The sequence below is a fragment of the Biomphalaria glabrata genome, chromosome 2 (genome assembly GCF_947242115.1).
Source record: "Biomphalaria glabrata chromosome 2, xgBioGlab47.1, whole genome shotgun sequence".
Taxonomy (NCBI): domain Eukaryota; kingdom Metazoa; phylum Mollusca; class Gastropoda; family Planorbidae; genus Biomphalaria; species Biomphalaria glabrata.
In genome coordinates this window covers 47,667,620-47,682,213 of record NC_074712.1, presented here as the reverse complement: position 1 = coordinate 47,682,213, position 14,594 = coordinate 47,667,620, and the positions used below count along the sequence as shown (strand labels likewise).

The following is a 14,594-nucleotide window of genomic DNA, read 5'->3' as shown; positions in this document are numbered from 1 at the left end:
ATCCCTTTCTCAATTCACTATGATCTTATCACTTTCTTAATACACTATTATCTTATCCCTTTCTCAATTCACTATGATCTTATCACTTTCTTAATACACTATTATCTTATCCCTTTCTCAATTCACTATGATCTTATCACTTTCTTAATACACTATTATCTTATCCCTTTCTCAATTCACTATGATCTTATCACTTTCTTAATACACTATTATCTTATCCCTTTCTCAATTCACTATGATCTTATCACTTTCTCAATTCACTATGATCTGATCACTTTCTCAATTCACTATGATCTTATCAGTTTCTCAATTCACTATGATCTTATCACCTGTCTGGACTAGTAGGGAAAAAAGGGGCTGCGAGAAGGAAGTATCAGGATAATAATGCCGTGATCGCTTTTTCAAAGCATAAAAAAAGCTTGTTTATTCATGGCTCAAGCATCCTCAGGGCCTCAGGGGGACTAATTCAACTTATACACCCACATCTGTCTAGTATGATTTCTTTCCCTTGTTTGATATTAAACTAAATATTTAATTACCAAAAGTTAATTAACTAATTAGTTATATTTTTTTATTGATTCTTGTTTTGTCAGATACAAGAAATAATTGTGCAAAATTCCAACTTGATACGAGATTAAGTATGGGAGAAACAACGTATACAAACTTTTTTACTAGACAGACAGAAAGACAGAGTGAGTTGATATAAGCTTTGTAAAAAGAATGTTGTTGTTTTTTTAAATAAAAAAGATATCATTTTGTCTTAAATATTTATTACAGTTATAAAATGTGAATACAGCTTCATCTTGACATACAGTTGTAACAAAACATTTGAAACGTAGAGTAAGTATCAATACAGCACACATTTCTTTGCTAAGGAACATATTGTACAAGAAATCTTTCTTTTTTTTATTTACTAGATTTACATAAGTCTAGATCAATAGAATAGCAACCATGATGTGAGGAGCTTGTTGCGTCAGGGCCCATTAATTTTAATGACCTACAGAGGTCATTGAAAAGTAATTATTTACAACGTTAAGAAGACTTTACAAACATGGATATCACAACACAAATGCTTGTAAGGAGTGTTTTAACTGTTGTACCATAGACTTATATATATATATACTAGACTGGAAACCGGAAATAAATTGATCGATTCACAGACCTGTATATATAGATTTTAATGTATGTAAACTCTTTTTCAAGCTCTAAGGGGGAGTCGCCCCAATAAATCTTTTCTGCCTTAAAAAAGTAATGATCTTAAGTTTTCAAAGTTTAGAAATAATGCAAAATCATTTCTCGGATATTCACGCAAATATATGAAACAAAGCCATTTCCTGTTTGTTTCCATTGAGATAATGTTTTAAAAATTCTAGATCGAAATAACTCATGTTGATTTAAATCATCTTATGTACATTTAAATAGATTGATTACCTAGATCTTTCTAGATTATGTATCTAAAAATTGCAACATAATAATTATGATACGACAGTACTCTTATTTTTATGCTCAATTACTAAATCTAGATCTAAAAATTAAATTATATGTTACATAGGTTAGGGTTGAAAAAAATACAACTTTACATCTTTTACCTACAAAACAACGCCTTGATCCAACTTTCTAAAAAATTTTCAAGACATTTTTTGTAGTGTTCAAAAATCTCCATGTCCAGTCTAGAGTAGTATATATAAGTCTATGTGCTGTACATTTCACATGTAATGTTTAAAAGAAACTGGGATGGGAATGTATATTTTGTGTGCTATTGTCCAAATAGTTTGCTCTATTGATGTATTGTATTTTTAAAGCACAACTAAAACGAATGTATTATAACAACACTATTTCTTGGCAGAAGTTGTTACTGAGTGTCATAACACTGTTACTTGTAAGAAATACTACATACATTTAATGTACTGATTCACTAGATGTTTTTTTTTTGGTCATACCCAACTTTCATGCTTTTTAGATGGGGATGGAAGGACCAACATAGTCTTAAACCCAGGCCCCATGGGTAAATTACTTCATTACTGGTCGATATATTCAATTCTTACTTTCGTATGAGATGGTAGCAGGAAAAGATTGACTGGCCAACAAACCCTGAAACTTGTCATTTAGGGACACACCCAAGAAATAAGGCACCAAGAATTCAAGAAGATTAGACACATATTTGCCCTGTATGGCCTGACTGCTAATGTGCCCAGTATGACCTGACTGCTAATGTGCCCTGTATGACCTGACTGCTAATGTGCCCTGTATGGCCTGCCTGATAATGTGCCCTGTGTGGCTCTCCTGCTAATGTGCCCAGTATAACCTGACTGCTAATGTGCCCTGTATGGCCTGCCTGATAATGTGCCATGTGTGGCTCTCCTGCCAATGTGCCCTGTATGGCCTGTCTGCCAATGTGCCCTGTGTGGCCTGCCAGCTAAGTCACATGAGAAGACAGAGAGAGTAAAATCTCCCAAATACAACTTAATGCTGTGAGAGATAAGATCTGCAGACTGTGCACCAGGTGCAAATTAAGGTTTGATCAGTTCAAGCACTCGTTTGTTTGTAATGAAGAACTTAAAGATAAACATTTTTTAATGAAGGATGTTAACAATGAATACGAGGCAAAGCAAATACAAAAAAATTCATAAATACAATATATATATATATTCTTATTTGAATAATATTCATAAGGAAATATTTGGTTCTGTGCTCAGAAAAGTATTATATGAGCAAATTACCCTAATTAAACAAGTTAGGGGAATTTCGATACCATTTCTAAAAAAATAAAGTTAATAAATATTTATGCATAATACACTTTTAAAACTTGATTTATATCATTTTCAGAAAACAAAAAAAGACAAAACAAATCTATTTTAACACATTAATTTTTCTAGAACATTAAAAAAAAATCACATTTGAATATGCAAAAAAACATTACTATATATTTTTATTAGACTTCGATGACTTCAGAAAAAAAAAAAGATTTCAGGAAAATCTAGATCTGTGAAAACATGAAAAAAATATTTTTTTTACATTGTTTAAAAGACTAGATTTCAACTATTTATTTCTATATTGTTTTTTGTATGTCAAAACTAACTAACAAAAAGTATGATGTTATGGAAAAAAATCATATTCACAAAAGGAATCACACATTGATCTCATAAGGCACTTAATTCAGTATCAAATAATGTTGACTTGTTTTTGTATACGCATGTTCTTGTGTTACTTTTCAAATTGTTACATTTAATTTTTATAAAAATTTGTTTTGGTTTGTTTTTAGTAAAATTTTACAATAACATTTAATTATTGAGAATTTTATCTATTAAAATCGGCATTAAATTTATTTTATTTTCAGCAAAAATAAAAAAAAAAAAAACAATAACTGATACAGTTCTACAATCATTTACATTCTAAAGCAAAGTTAACTATGCCAAATTTTGTAATGAAATTAAGCATAAAAGTGTATTTAATAAATTATAGCAAAATTGCTTCATTGTCTATATGATTAGATTATCAGGTGTAAAAATACTTAAAAAAAATAATAACAAAAATATTTTAACTAGGAAATGAACACTTAAATATACAAACTTCATTGACCAACAATATTTTGACTGAGATTTGCATCCCCAATAAAATGTTTTTGGGTATAAAACATGTGTTTTTATAATTTGATATCCTCAGACTAAAACGAAATAAAGCTTTGATTAAAAAAATCAATTAACATACATAACATGGGGAGGCAACAGTTACAGGGTTTTATATTAACATAAAGTAAAATATGAAATGATTTCAATTTAAACAAATGCTCTTACAGTTCATTAATAATAAGACAGTGTCATTTTCATGGCTAATGCTATGCTTAATGTTATAGTGAACAACCCCTCCAAAAAGAAATGGTTAACATTACCTAACTAGATAAACTTCAACACCTGCAGTTTTTTTCATAATTGTAACTGTATTAAACAAATTTTTCATAACATAAGAACATACAAGGTAATGTTCCTTTCAGCGGTCAGTCATTTTTTCTTAAAGATGAATGAGTGCTTCATCAAAGTGGTTGACCCTGATACTTGAGTCTAGTGGCAGATCTCCTTTGAGGTCAATCATTTCTGTCACTTCCAATTTGTTAGCTTCGGAAACTGGGGAATCACTTTTCCTCTTACTTGAGTTCTTAGTGAGTGTGTTGACTGTGGTGTAGATGTAAGGTTCATTGTAAATGTCTCCACTTATTGGTATCTCCCTGGAATGGTCATTCTTGAACGGCCCTACATCTAAATGCTAAAACAAAGAGATCTGGAATGATTCACTGATGATTTAGCATGTATACAACTTCTAAATGCACTGAAACCTTTTTTTTTTTAAATGTAACCAAAATTTTGAAAATTGATTTTTATTGTGACTCACATGATTAAATGGTAAAAAGGAGACAAAGAGAGATTAAGTAAGAGTTTGTTTTTTTACTTAAATAGATCAAGCAATTAAACCTACCTCATTATCTACAACTACTGTTTCAATTTTGAACTCCACATCAGCAAGATCTTCTTCCCCAAGTTCCATTGTTGCATCCTTATTAATGAAAGGTAACAAAAAAGTGTGCACATTAAAATTTTAATAATTTTCATTTACATTTATTTTACACATGGGCCTTTTTTTTTTCAATCTTGTTACTTCTCAATCAAATGATGCCATTAATTAAATGTGAACAATTAGATTTAAAACAACACTTTAATGTAGGTAGAATAAAATAATTTTCTTAATACTAAGAGATATATTAAGATATCTATGTACCTTTTCTTCGTAGAGTCTGTTAAGATGTGATGGTTGTCTTTGGTTCCTAAAGATATTGTAAATTCTAATGAAAAGCAAACCAATGGCCTTAGACCTATTCTAAAGCTAAAATATGCTACCTAAGATTATTTTTAAAAACTTTTTTATATTTGCCAAATATAGGGGCAAATATACCATAAACACAAAACTTAGAAAAAAAGGGAAAATTTCTAACAATATTGAGAAATATACTTATGTAAAGCTTCTACTTCCGAAGAAAGGGAAGTGGCAAAAATAACATGTACAACATATTTACCAGACAGATGGTGTGAATTGGTATAAGCTTTCTAATAAAACTTTGCTGTACTGCAGATCTGTATTTTAATGTTTTTTCAAATAATAAATACTGGCGAATTACTTTGATTTGGCTTCACCCCATATATCTGGAAACTATAAACAACAGTACACTTACCATCCCTGTGTCCAGGAAGCTGCAGAGAAAAAAGGGAAAGTATTGTAATGAAAAATAGTTTGTATGAAATGTACAGATTAATATCACTGTATACTGTTATGTATGTATGATAATGCCATTTACACTTAACAGATGGTTAATTTGTAGAATTAATTAAAGAATAATTCTGTTGCATTAGTCAATAGGTGAAAAAGAGCAGATTATAGTTTTAATTTATTTTCTAAAATGAAATCCAGATTGATATGGTTTTTCTTTATTTTTAGATCAAATGATGACTTATTTTATTATCATTTTTTCAGAATTATAGCCTTTTAACTTTTAACAGTATTCACAAATCTTTCTTTTTTTCACAAAGTGCCTATTTTGTCAGGCAGTGGAACAAACTGTGACATTAAAGTTAGTATAATACATATGTTTTTATGTTTAAATTTTATTTAGCAATGTTTTATGTTGTATTCTTAAATTATTAAATGCCATTTAAAAAATTAAAAGGTTATTTTGTTTTTAATTGAGAACAAGAAAACATTAGTCTACAGTAAATATTTGTATTGCTACTACAATATAAGCCTTTTTAATACAAAAGTTTAACAAAAGCAGCATATGTGCTTTGCCAAAAAAAACAACAACAGCCTGAAAATGCCAATATTAGATAAAAGTATAGAACAAAACTATTGAAAAATACTATAATATTTTGAAAAGTCAATCTGCATTAATTTCGTTCAATAATAATTTGACATTTGTAATAGTTTATAGGTCTACTTCGTGCAATAGTCCTTAAATAGATTTTAAAAAATAAGAAATAGCAACAAAAAATGTATCTATATATAGGTGACTAAACCTGCTTTAGTATTTTAGAATGATTTCTTTTGCTAAACCTAATAATTTCTTTTACTATATATGTATGCTAGTATTGTTAAGTAATTACAACTGCAGTGCTCTTAAACAGAATCTTCTGTCACTTGTACATATTAGGAAGAGAAGAGCTACGTTCTTGTTCTGGTGAAGTGTATAGTTAGCAGCACTAAGGACCGGAGATCACAGGTAGTTGTTGAGGGTGCCTTGTGCTTGGATCTACCATTCCTTGTGTCAATTTATCATCACTCTAAGGGCTTCTTCTGCTTTCTCAATATTATGTTGGAAGGTTCAGATAACTAGTCAAATATCCAAGATGAACTGTCACATTGGTTTGCAGATCAGGCAGCTCTCCAAACAATTTTTCAAAGGACGCCAACTTTTAGTTTTTGCGAGAATAGTTTGGGTTAGGGCTGATTGGGGTGGGCGATGACCCATCATCTTTACTACGTATAACTAGATGTTGACAACATATAAAATATGTTGGATTGCAAAACGAAACAAACCTATTTTGTTTTATAACTTGTCTAGCCAAACCTATAGAATTTTGGTTAAAAAAAAAAAAAGATATTGATACTGATGCTTACTTTATCCCATTGGCTAACCTATTTGTATGAGTATTATTTTTGTGTACCTCTACATACTATTTACGACAGCACTTGCACTATTTATAACTAGCCTCTAGATCTATTGAGATAAATGAAATAGGCCTACGCCTCTAGCTCTATTGAGATACGCCTCTAGCTATATGATCTATCTGAGAGTAAATACTAAAAGATATTCATGTCTAAATATATAGATCTACTACTTAGGCATATAACAACAATGTCCAGGAGTGTCAGTAAATCTGCTGCCGGATAAATTGCTGAATATCTAGGATGCTTTAAAGCCAATATAAAATTCTGCTTGCTCTTGCCTCTACAGTCTACAGAGAAGTGGTTCTCAAACGTGTATGTGTTCGTGACACAGTTCGTGTCAATGTTTGGAAATTCTTTAATCAAAGCATAACATTAGATCTCTTAGGCGTATACAGTGTAACTAATAGTCGGATTTCTGGTTAATGGGTAGAGTCACTAAAGTAGCGTGAGTTACTTTTAAAAAAAAAAAAAAAAAGAGTGGATTCATCTTTTCTATTTTAAACTAAAAGACACATATCAAAATCAACAAAAAGTTTTTAAAAAAAGCAATAGGCCAATTAAGGTGATCAAATAAGTTATCATTTCATGTATTTCTTGTAATGCTTCATTATTTCAAGGAGTCTTACTAGTGAGCTTTACAACACTCTACATTTAAACTATTGATTTCTGCATAAGACGGTGCGCAAAACGATTATGAACGTATATCTATTTATTCAATTCTATAATAATAATAATAATTTTTATTGTCCTTAAGGAAATTTGTCTTAAAATTTGTGCATTACACCAAACAAAACATTATAACTATAAAAAAAAAAATGTACATTCACACCAGACTCACTCATAATTTACATGTGACAAAGTTTATATCAGATTGTTTCTATTTAATGATTTGATTGCCAGGGGAACAAAGAGTTTTTGTGTCAACATCTGAGTTGAGTAAGTTAAATCCTGCTACCCGTTTGCAAGAACATTCAATTAAATTATATTTACAAAGCTTATATCAACTCACTCTGACTGGTAAAAAGTATGTGCACACATCACATTGTCATAGTCAAACTCTACAGTATTGCTTAGTTTTTAGATGCTAATAACTCTATGTTGAAACCATTCTACTCGCGTGTCTATCTTTCGTGCTAATGTCGACATGGTGCTATGCTGAGACCTAAGTTGTACATTCCAAAAACTTTGACACTAGATTTTTACACCCAGCGGCAGGAGAAAGAAAAAGATCCGCTTTGGAGCTTCTATTGGAGTTATCCTTACAAACAGCCAGACATACGTGGACATTTCAAACAGGTCAAAATCTTCAGAGGTCTTTAAAAAATAAATAAATCTGGCAGTAGGAAGTAGCAGACTAGATCGTAGGTATCTTAACATCTTAACACATACAGTTTGAGAACTACAGACAATAAAAAAAAACTAGTAAGACTATGAATGAAAAAAAACAACAACATAAAACACCGAAAAAAAATCCCATAAATTTTTTTTTTTTACTTTTCTTGATTTTCTTTTTAGGAGAACGCAGTAGATGGATGCGTTTAATTTGCGGCAGGAAAATGGCTTTTACTGTTAGATAAATTGTAGTCAGAGAAGCGATTAGGTTAATAGATTGTGTAAGTGTTGGGAAAACATTTTAAAAACTATATCAAACTCAATAATACTCCTCATTTGCCAACTATCTGCTAAGTTGAACCTTAAGCAAATAGGTTAAGAAGTAGGCCTATATTGCGGAAAGATTTAAAAGTCTCGATCTGACTAACTGAAACTTAATATTTTAAAATAACGTTATTATTAACTGTCAATACCATGTTAATACAAATTTTTAGGATTATGTTTCAATTATTAGCTGATATCTTAACCAAAACTTGAGAATAAAACTTTGGAAAGAACATGCAAACATAGATCTATTGTAGCCTACTATATGCACATTTTCAAAGAAAGTAATGCGACAATAATGTGTCTTAAGTTGACAGCAGGAAGTACCTATTGATCTCATGATGGCCGAGCTCTGACCTTTCAATGTTACATTTGTTTTGTCGTATGACAATGGTTTTAAACGAACTTTCTATCTAAACTTTTTTTTATACCTATTTGCGACAGGTTCATTATACATTTATAATTACGACTTTAACCGGGATACGTTATTGAGATGTTACAGTAACTACCCTAGTAAATACACATTATGCCACTGAAAAGATATGAACTGTTATGAAAGTCAAAGTAGGCTATTTATTAAATATAAGGGAAAGATATATTCTATTTATACATGTATAATGTAATATTTTAAATAATTTAAATGGTTTATATAGGCTTACATTTTGACAAACAATATGTATCGAATAATAAATCTAAATAAATGACAATTTGTTAATTTTTGTGTGCAACCTCATTAATCCTAATCGGAATTTAAAAACAAAAAAGGTTTATAAGGCATTTTATCAAGTCAATTATATTGATGCTTTTAATATAAAGAAAAGGGAGCAAAAAAAAAAGTAGTTTTTGTGTTACTTATTAAGAAAGAAATAATGATTCATAAACATTAAAAAAAAATAAACGACAAAGTAGATATAAGTGAATTTAATTAAATCATAAGCTCCTAAACAAATTCATAGAAAAAGAAAAGAATACAAATCACAAGCTAGTGATTGAAATAACATCAAAATCAAAGCAGAGGAAGAGATTGAAAAGAGTGAAAGTGTGTGTGGGAGAGAAAAGAGAGGAAATATACAACAAATATGAAACCAAATAAAAAAATGTAATGAAATATTAAAAAAAAAACTGAGATTTTAAATTTAGATAAAGTAACAAACATTAAAGATAAAAACCAATGTGACATAAACCTGGAGACATTACATTACCTCTGTCATATTTCTGTGAAGGAAGACTTCCATTTAAAGAACCATTTAACAATTTCTTTTTAATTTCATCTTTCTTCTTAAAGTAGTCTCTGGGCATGCGCACTTTATTCCTTTGTTTCATCCAATGGTCAAACCATTCTGGCCTTCAAAAGAAAATAAAAAATTATTTGTGTCCACCATCTAATGATGTTGCAGATCGAAAACAGTTGGTCTACTGCCCTCTGACCAGTAACAACAGATCTGAAACTGTAGGCCTACTGTCCTGTGACCAGTAGATCTGAAACAGTAGGCCCACTGCCCTGTGACCAGTAGATCTGAAACAGTAGGCCTTTTGCCCTGTGAACAGTAGATCTGAAACAGTAGGCCTACTGTACTGTGAACAGTAGATCTGAAACAGTACCGCCCTCTGACCAGTAACAACAATCTTCTTGGGTATAGTTATAGCCTCAAAGATGTTATGATTGTTATCATTATTAAGCGTATTACAATAAGAGTTAATTCTTTAAATTATCATTATCGCTATTTTCCGAATGTTTTTTCAAATTTTGTTATTTCCCTACTATTTTAATAATAAATAAAATTGTTATTATTTTATCTTTATAATCCTTGAAGAGATTTGTTTTACCATTGTGCATTACAATAGAATAAGTTGTTCCAATAGCCAAAGAAATATACGTACAAACTACAGCTACACTCAAACATTAAATGTAAAGTTTGCACCAATGATTTCTTTGCTAAGGAAGTAAAAGAGTCACTGTGTTTGTGTGATTGGTGTCTTGTATCTTCTAATAGTTGTTTCAATAAGATTTTTTTTTGTCCAATATATTGTGCACCTTAAAAAAGTTAAAATTCAGTAAAGTAAAAATAAGAAACTCAGATCGGCTAAGAAGTTGTTTTCTTTTCAGACTCAATAAAGTATTTTTCTCTGACTCAATAAATAACTTTTCTCTGACTTAATACATAACTTTTCTCTGACTCAATAAATAACATTTCTCTGACTTAATAAATAACTTTTCTCTGACTCAATAAATAACATTTCTCAGACTTAATAAATAACTTTTCTCTGATTCAATAAATAACTTTTTTCTGACTCATTAAAAAAACTTTTCTCTGACTCATAAAAATAACTTTTCTCTGACTCAATACAAAAGTTTTCATTTCAAATTGTTTACCATCCAAAGGACAAAAAGAGGTAAGCAATGATCACACAGGCCATGACGAAACTGACGCAGCCCGCTACAGCCATACCAACCACATCAGGGTTGGCCTGGGCGGCGACACCTGGGGAATAAATAGAAAATTTTAAACATAAAAGATTTTTTTAAAGATTATTATTTTGGTTTAATTAAACCTAAAGATGTTCCAGTTTGTTTTCATAATTCCAATTACTGAGAAGAAAAATTTGAAGAGCACCCACTCAAAACAAAAATCCACAAAACTGGCTCAAAAATCCGTCTCAAAAGGACCAATTTCATACAGGAATCTCTAAACCTAAAAAAGAAACACCAACTTAAAAAAATAACTCTGGAATCCACGATACATCATGAATCTCCACCCTGGGACGAAAGCTCTCTTCCTACTATAAGAGACCATATTGAAAATATAACCATTTTATCTGACTATATTCCAACAGAGCTCAAGAAAATAGTAAATTGTTTTCTACAAACTATCAATCAGTGGATCAGAGTTTACACGAATGGCTCATCCCATAAAGCCACCACAAATGGAGGAGCTGGAATACTCATCGAATGGCGCAATGGAGAAAAACTAGAAGAGTCCATTGCAACTGGAGAGCTCTCTGACAGCCACAGAGCAGAAAGGGAAGCACTAGCACTAGCTGCCACCATGCTAGCAAATCATTCAAGTACCACACACAGTCAGATTGTCTTTCTAACCGATGCGGAAACAACCCTCCAAAGCTTGGAAAACTCTGATTCCTCTTATATAAAACGACTCAGAACAGCAGTTACAAAGCTCAACAATAACAGCATTAAAACTGTTATTCAATGGATACCAGCTCATATACAACTAGAAGGAAATGAAAAGGCTGACACACTCGCCAAGAGTGAGAGAACTAACTCACAAAAAAACATCGCACTCTATCCAGTAAAAGTAACTAATTAATTAATTAACTATTTATAATTAATAATTTTGTTTGGTATCGAACAAGGGAAAGAAATTTTACTTGACAGATAAGTTATAATTCCTCTTTAGGTGGCTGGAGCCACGAGTGAACACGTTTTTTAAAAAGCGATCATGGTAACATTCACAGAGATACCCCATTCTTCCCCTGTCCTTTCCTTTTCCATCTGGTCCAGACAAGGGATAAAATCAAAAAACAACAACACGAAATAGAGCTAAACAAAAACAAATGGTACAAATATTTCTAATCGCACAGATTTATTATTGTTAGTCTAGATCTTTGAAAAACCAAATTACATTACTGCTCCAAACTAATTGATACAATTACACTCAATATAAGCTTTTTTTTTTGTTTTAATAGTGGGGCCTATTTTAATGTAATTCAATAGAAACCGTCGTGCGATTTTTATATAATAGTTCGCGAGAAATGATGCTCTTTTACGTTTCGATTCATATAGAGTTGTAGATCTTTGATAACTGCTTTCTCGTTAAAGATGCCAAACGAATTACATTATTTTAAACCAACATGTGCAAGGTTAATTAAAAATATTTTATGAAGCATTCAATAACATAGTTTAACTGAAAGCGTCCAATCGTCGATCGGTTCTTGGTTTAAATTATCAGTACTTAAATGTTTTAAAGAATGTCTAGCATCAAACTAATTACAACTAAATAGATGTGGTTGCGACTTCTCTAAACGTAGGCCTATATGGTTGCGACCACTCTAAACATATGTGGTTGCAGCTACTTTAAGCAGATTTAATTGTGCGCTACGCTTATGAAATCTATTTGTATGCTATTCTAAACGATTAGATGACTGTTGTATTCAATAAAGTCAACAAATAGTGATTTTACATGTAATGACGTTTGCTTGATTCTTATCTTATCTTATATAATACAGACGTTACTTCAAAAAAGAAGATGATTACGTCCTACGCGTCATGCATTTAGTCATGCATATTAACCAATGATTTAAATTCTGCCAAGTCACTGGTTTTCCTGGCTAGCTCAGGCAACCCATTCCATGCTCTAATAGCACTAGGGAAGAAGGAGTATTTGTACAAATTTGTCCTAGCATATGGGACGAGGAATGTGCCTTTATCTTTGTATCTTTCAGAGTATTTTATTAAATTTTGTTTTTGTATTTGAAGATTATGGTTCAGTGTTTTATGTATCATTGCTACTTTACTTTTGAGCCTTCTGTCCTGAAGGCTTTCTAAATTTAGGTGTTACTCTAGTCAAATGTGAATATTCGTTTGTTATGAATCGCACTGCTCTATTTTGTGTCTGTTCTAGTTTCTTAATGTTTTCTTGAGTTGAGGGGTCCCTGTTATGAATCGCACTGCTCTATTTTGTGTCTGTTCTAGTTTCTTAATGTTTTCTTGAGTTGAGGGGTCCCAAACAGAGGATGCATATTCTATTATTGGCCTAACCAAGGTTAAATAACATTTTAGTTTTATGTTCTTATTTGATTTATAGAAATTTCTTTCAATAAATCCTAATGCTTTGTTTGATTTTTTTGTAGTTTCATCAATATGTGGATTCCATGACAGTTTTTCATTTATTATAACACCTAGGTATTTTGCGTTTTTACTCTGTGTTACTGGTTTGCCATGAATAAGATAAGTGGAATTAATTTGTTTTAGTTTTTTGTTACTCTTAACAACTGACATTTTTCTGGGTGGAAAGACATGCTCCAATTTGATTCCCATTTCTGTAATTCATCTAATTCTCTTTGTAAAATATCTGTGTCTTGTGTTGTTTTTATTGTTCTATATATTATGCAATCGTCTGCAAATAATCTGACTTTTGTTCCTGAAGTAATGCAATTTGGTAAATCATTTATGTAAATTAAAAATAGTAGTGGACCCAAGACTGTTCCTTGAGGTACACCTGAGTTTACTGTTATCGGTGTTGATTTAGAGCCATTTATTATTACAATTTGTTCTCTCCCTATCAGAAAGTCTTTAATCCACTGATGCAGTGGACCATTAATGCCGAAATATTTTAATTTTTTAAGCAAACTATGGTGGTGAACTTTGTCAAAAGCCTTAGAAAAATCTAGTAAGATAGCATCTATTTGTTCACTATTATCTAAACCTTTTGAAAAATCATCAATTAGTCCTATTAGTTGTGTTTCACATGATCTATATTTCCTAAAGCCATGTTGGTATGGTGTGAGGACATTATGTTTGTCTAAGTGGTTTATGATGTTGCTACATATTATGTGTTCTAGGATTTTACATGTGATGCTGGTAAGTGATACTGGTCTGTAGTTTCCTGGGTCAGATTTTTCTCCTTTTTTAAATAGGGGGGTGACATTAGCTTCTTTCCAGTCCTTTGGTACTCTGCCCTGGTTAAGTGAAGCCTGAAAGAGTATTTTGAACACTGGGGCTAGCTCATTACTTAGTTCTTTGAGTAATCTAGCTGGAATACCATCAGGTCCAGAAGCTTTATTTGGTTTGGTGTTGGCTAATAGTTTTTGAATTCCATTTTCTTGTACTACTATATCTTCTATGTTGTCTACTTGGTTCAAATTCAGTAATATGTCTTTGTCTCCTGGGGCTGAGAATGCTGATGCAAAGTATTTGTTTAGAATGTTTGCTTTAGTTTCATTATCATTATGTATTATGTTATGTTCATCTTTTAATGGCGCTACGCCTGTTGTTTCCATTTTCTTAGACTTAATGTATGACCATAGGTTTTTGTTGTTGTCTTTAGATATTACATTGTTTATGTATTCACTCTGCAGCTGTCTGCTTACTTTTTGGGTTAAGTGTTTAATTTTTATATACTTTTTGTAAACTCTTTCTGCATTAGTTTCTTTAAATTTTCTATATAGGTTTTCCTTCTGTTTACAAAGCTTCTTTAGTCTATTATTAA

At 31.1% G+C, this 14,594-nt stretch overlaps 1 protein-coding gene across 5 annotated transcripts in view; it reads right to left on the bottom strand.

Moving 5' to 3' along the window:
- Positions 1-750: 750 nt before the first annotated feature.
- LOC106066019 (uncharacterized) overlaps positions 751-14,594 on the bottom strand; it is a 32,027-nt gene continuing 18,183 nt past the window's right edge. For 4 of the 5 annotated variants that reach the window (XM_013224991.2, XM_013224990.2, XM_056020969.1 and 1 more), the window contains exons 3-9: positions 10,742-10,850; positions 9,570-9,712; positions 8,206-8,277; positions 5,222-5,240; positions 4,771-4,816; positions 4,471-4,548; positions 751-4,260 (exon numbers count right to left, since the gene is read on the bottom strand). In XM_013224991.2, the coding sequence (XP_013080445.2) occupies positions 4,009-4,260; positions 4,471-4,548; positions 4,771-4,816; positions 5,222-5,240; positions 8,206-8,277; positions 9,570-9,712; positions 10,742-10,850 (719 nt within the window). In that variant the 3' untranslated portion in view covers positions 751-4,008. The remainder of the gene's footprint in view (positions 4,261-4,470; positions 4,549-4,770; positions 4,817-5,221; positions 5,241-8,205; positions 8,278-9,569; positions 9,713-10,741; positions 10,851-14,594) is intronic. The other variant, XM_013224993.2, reaches the window with a different exon arrangement.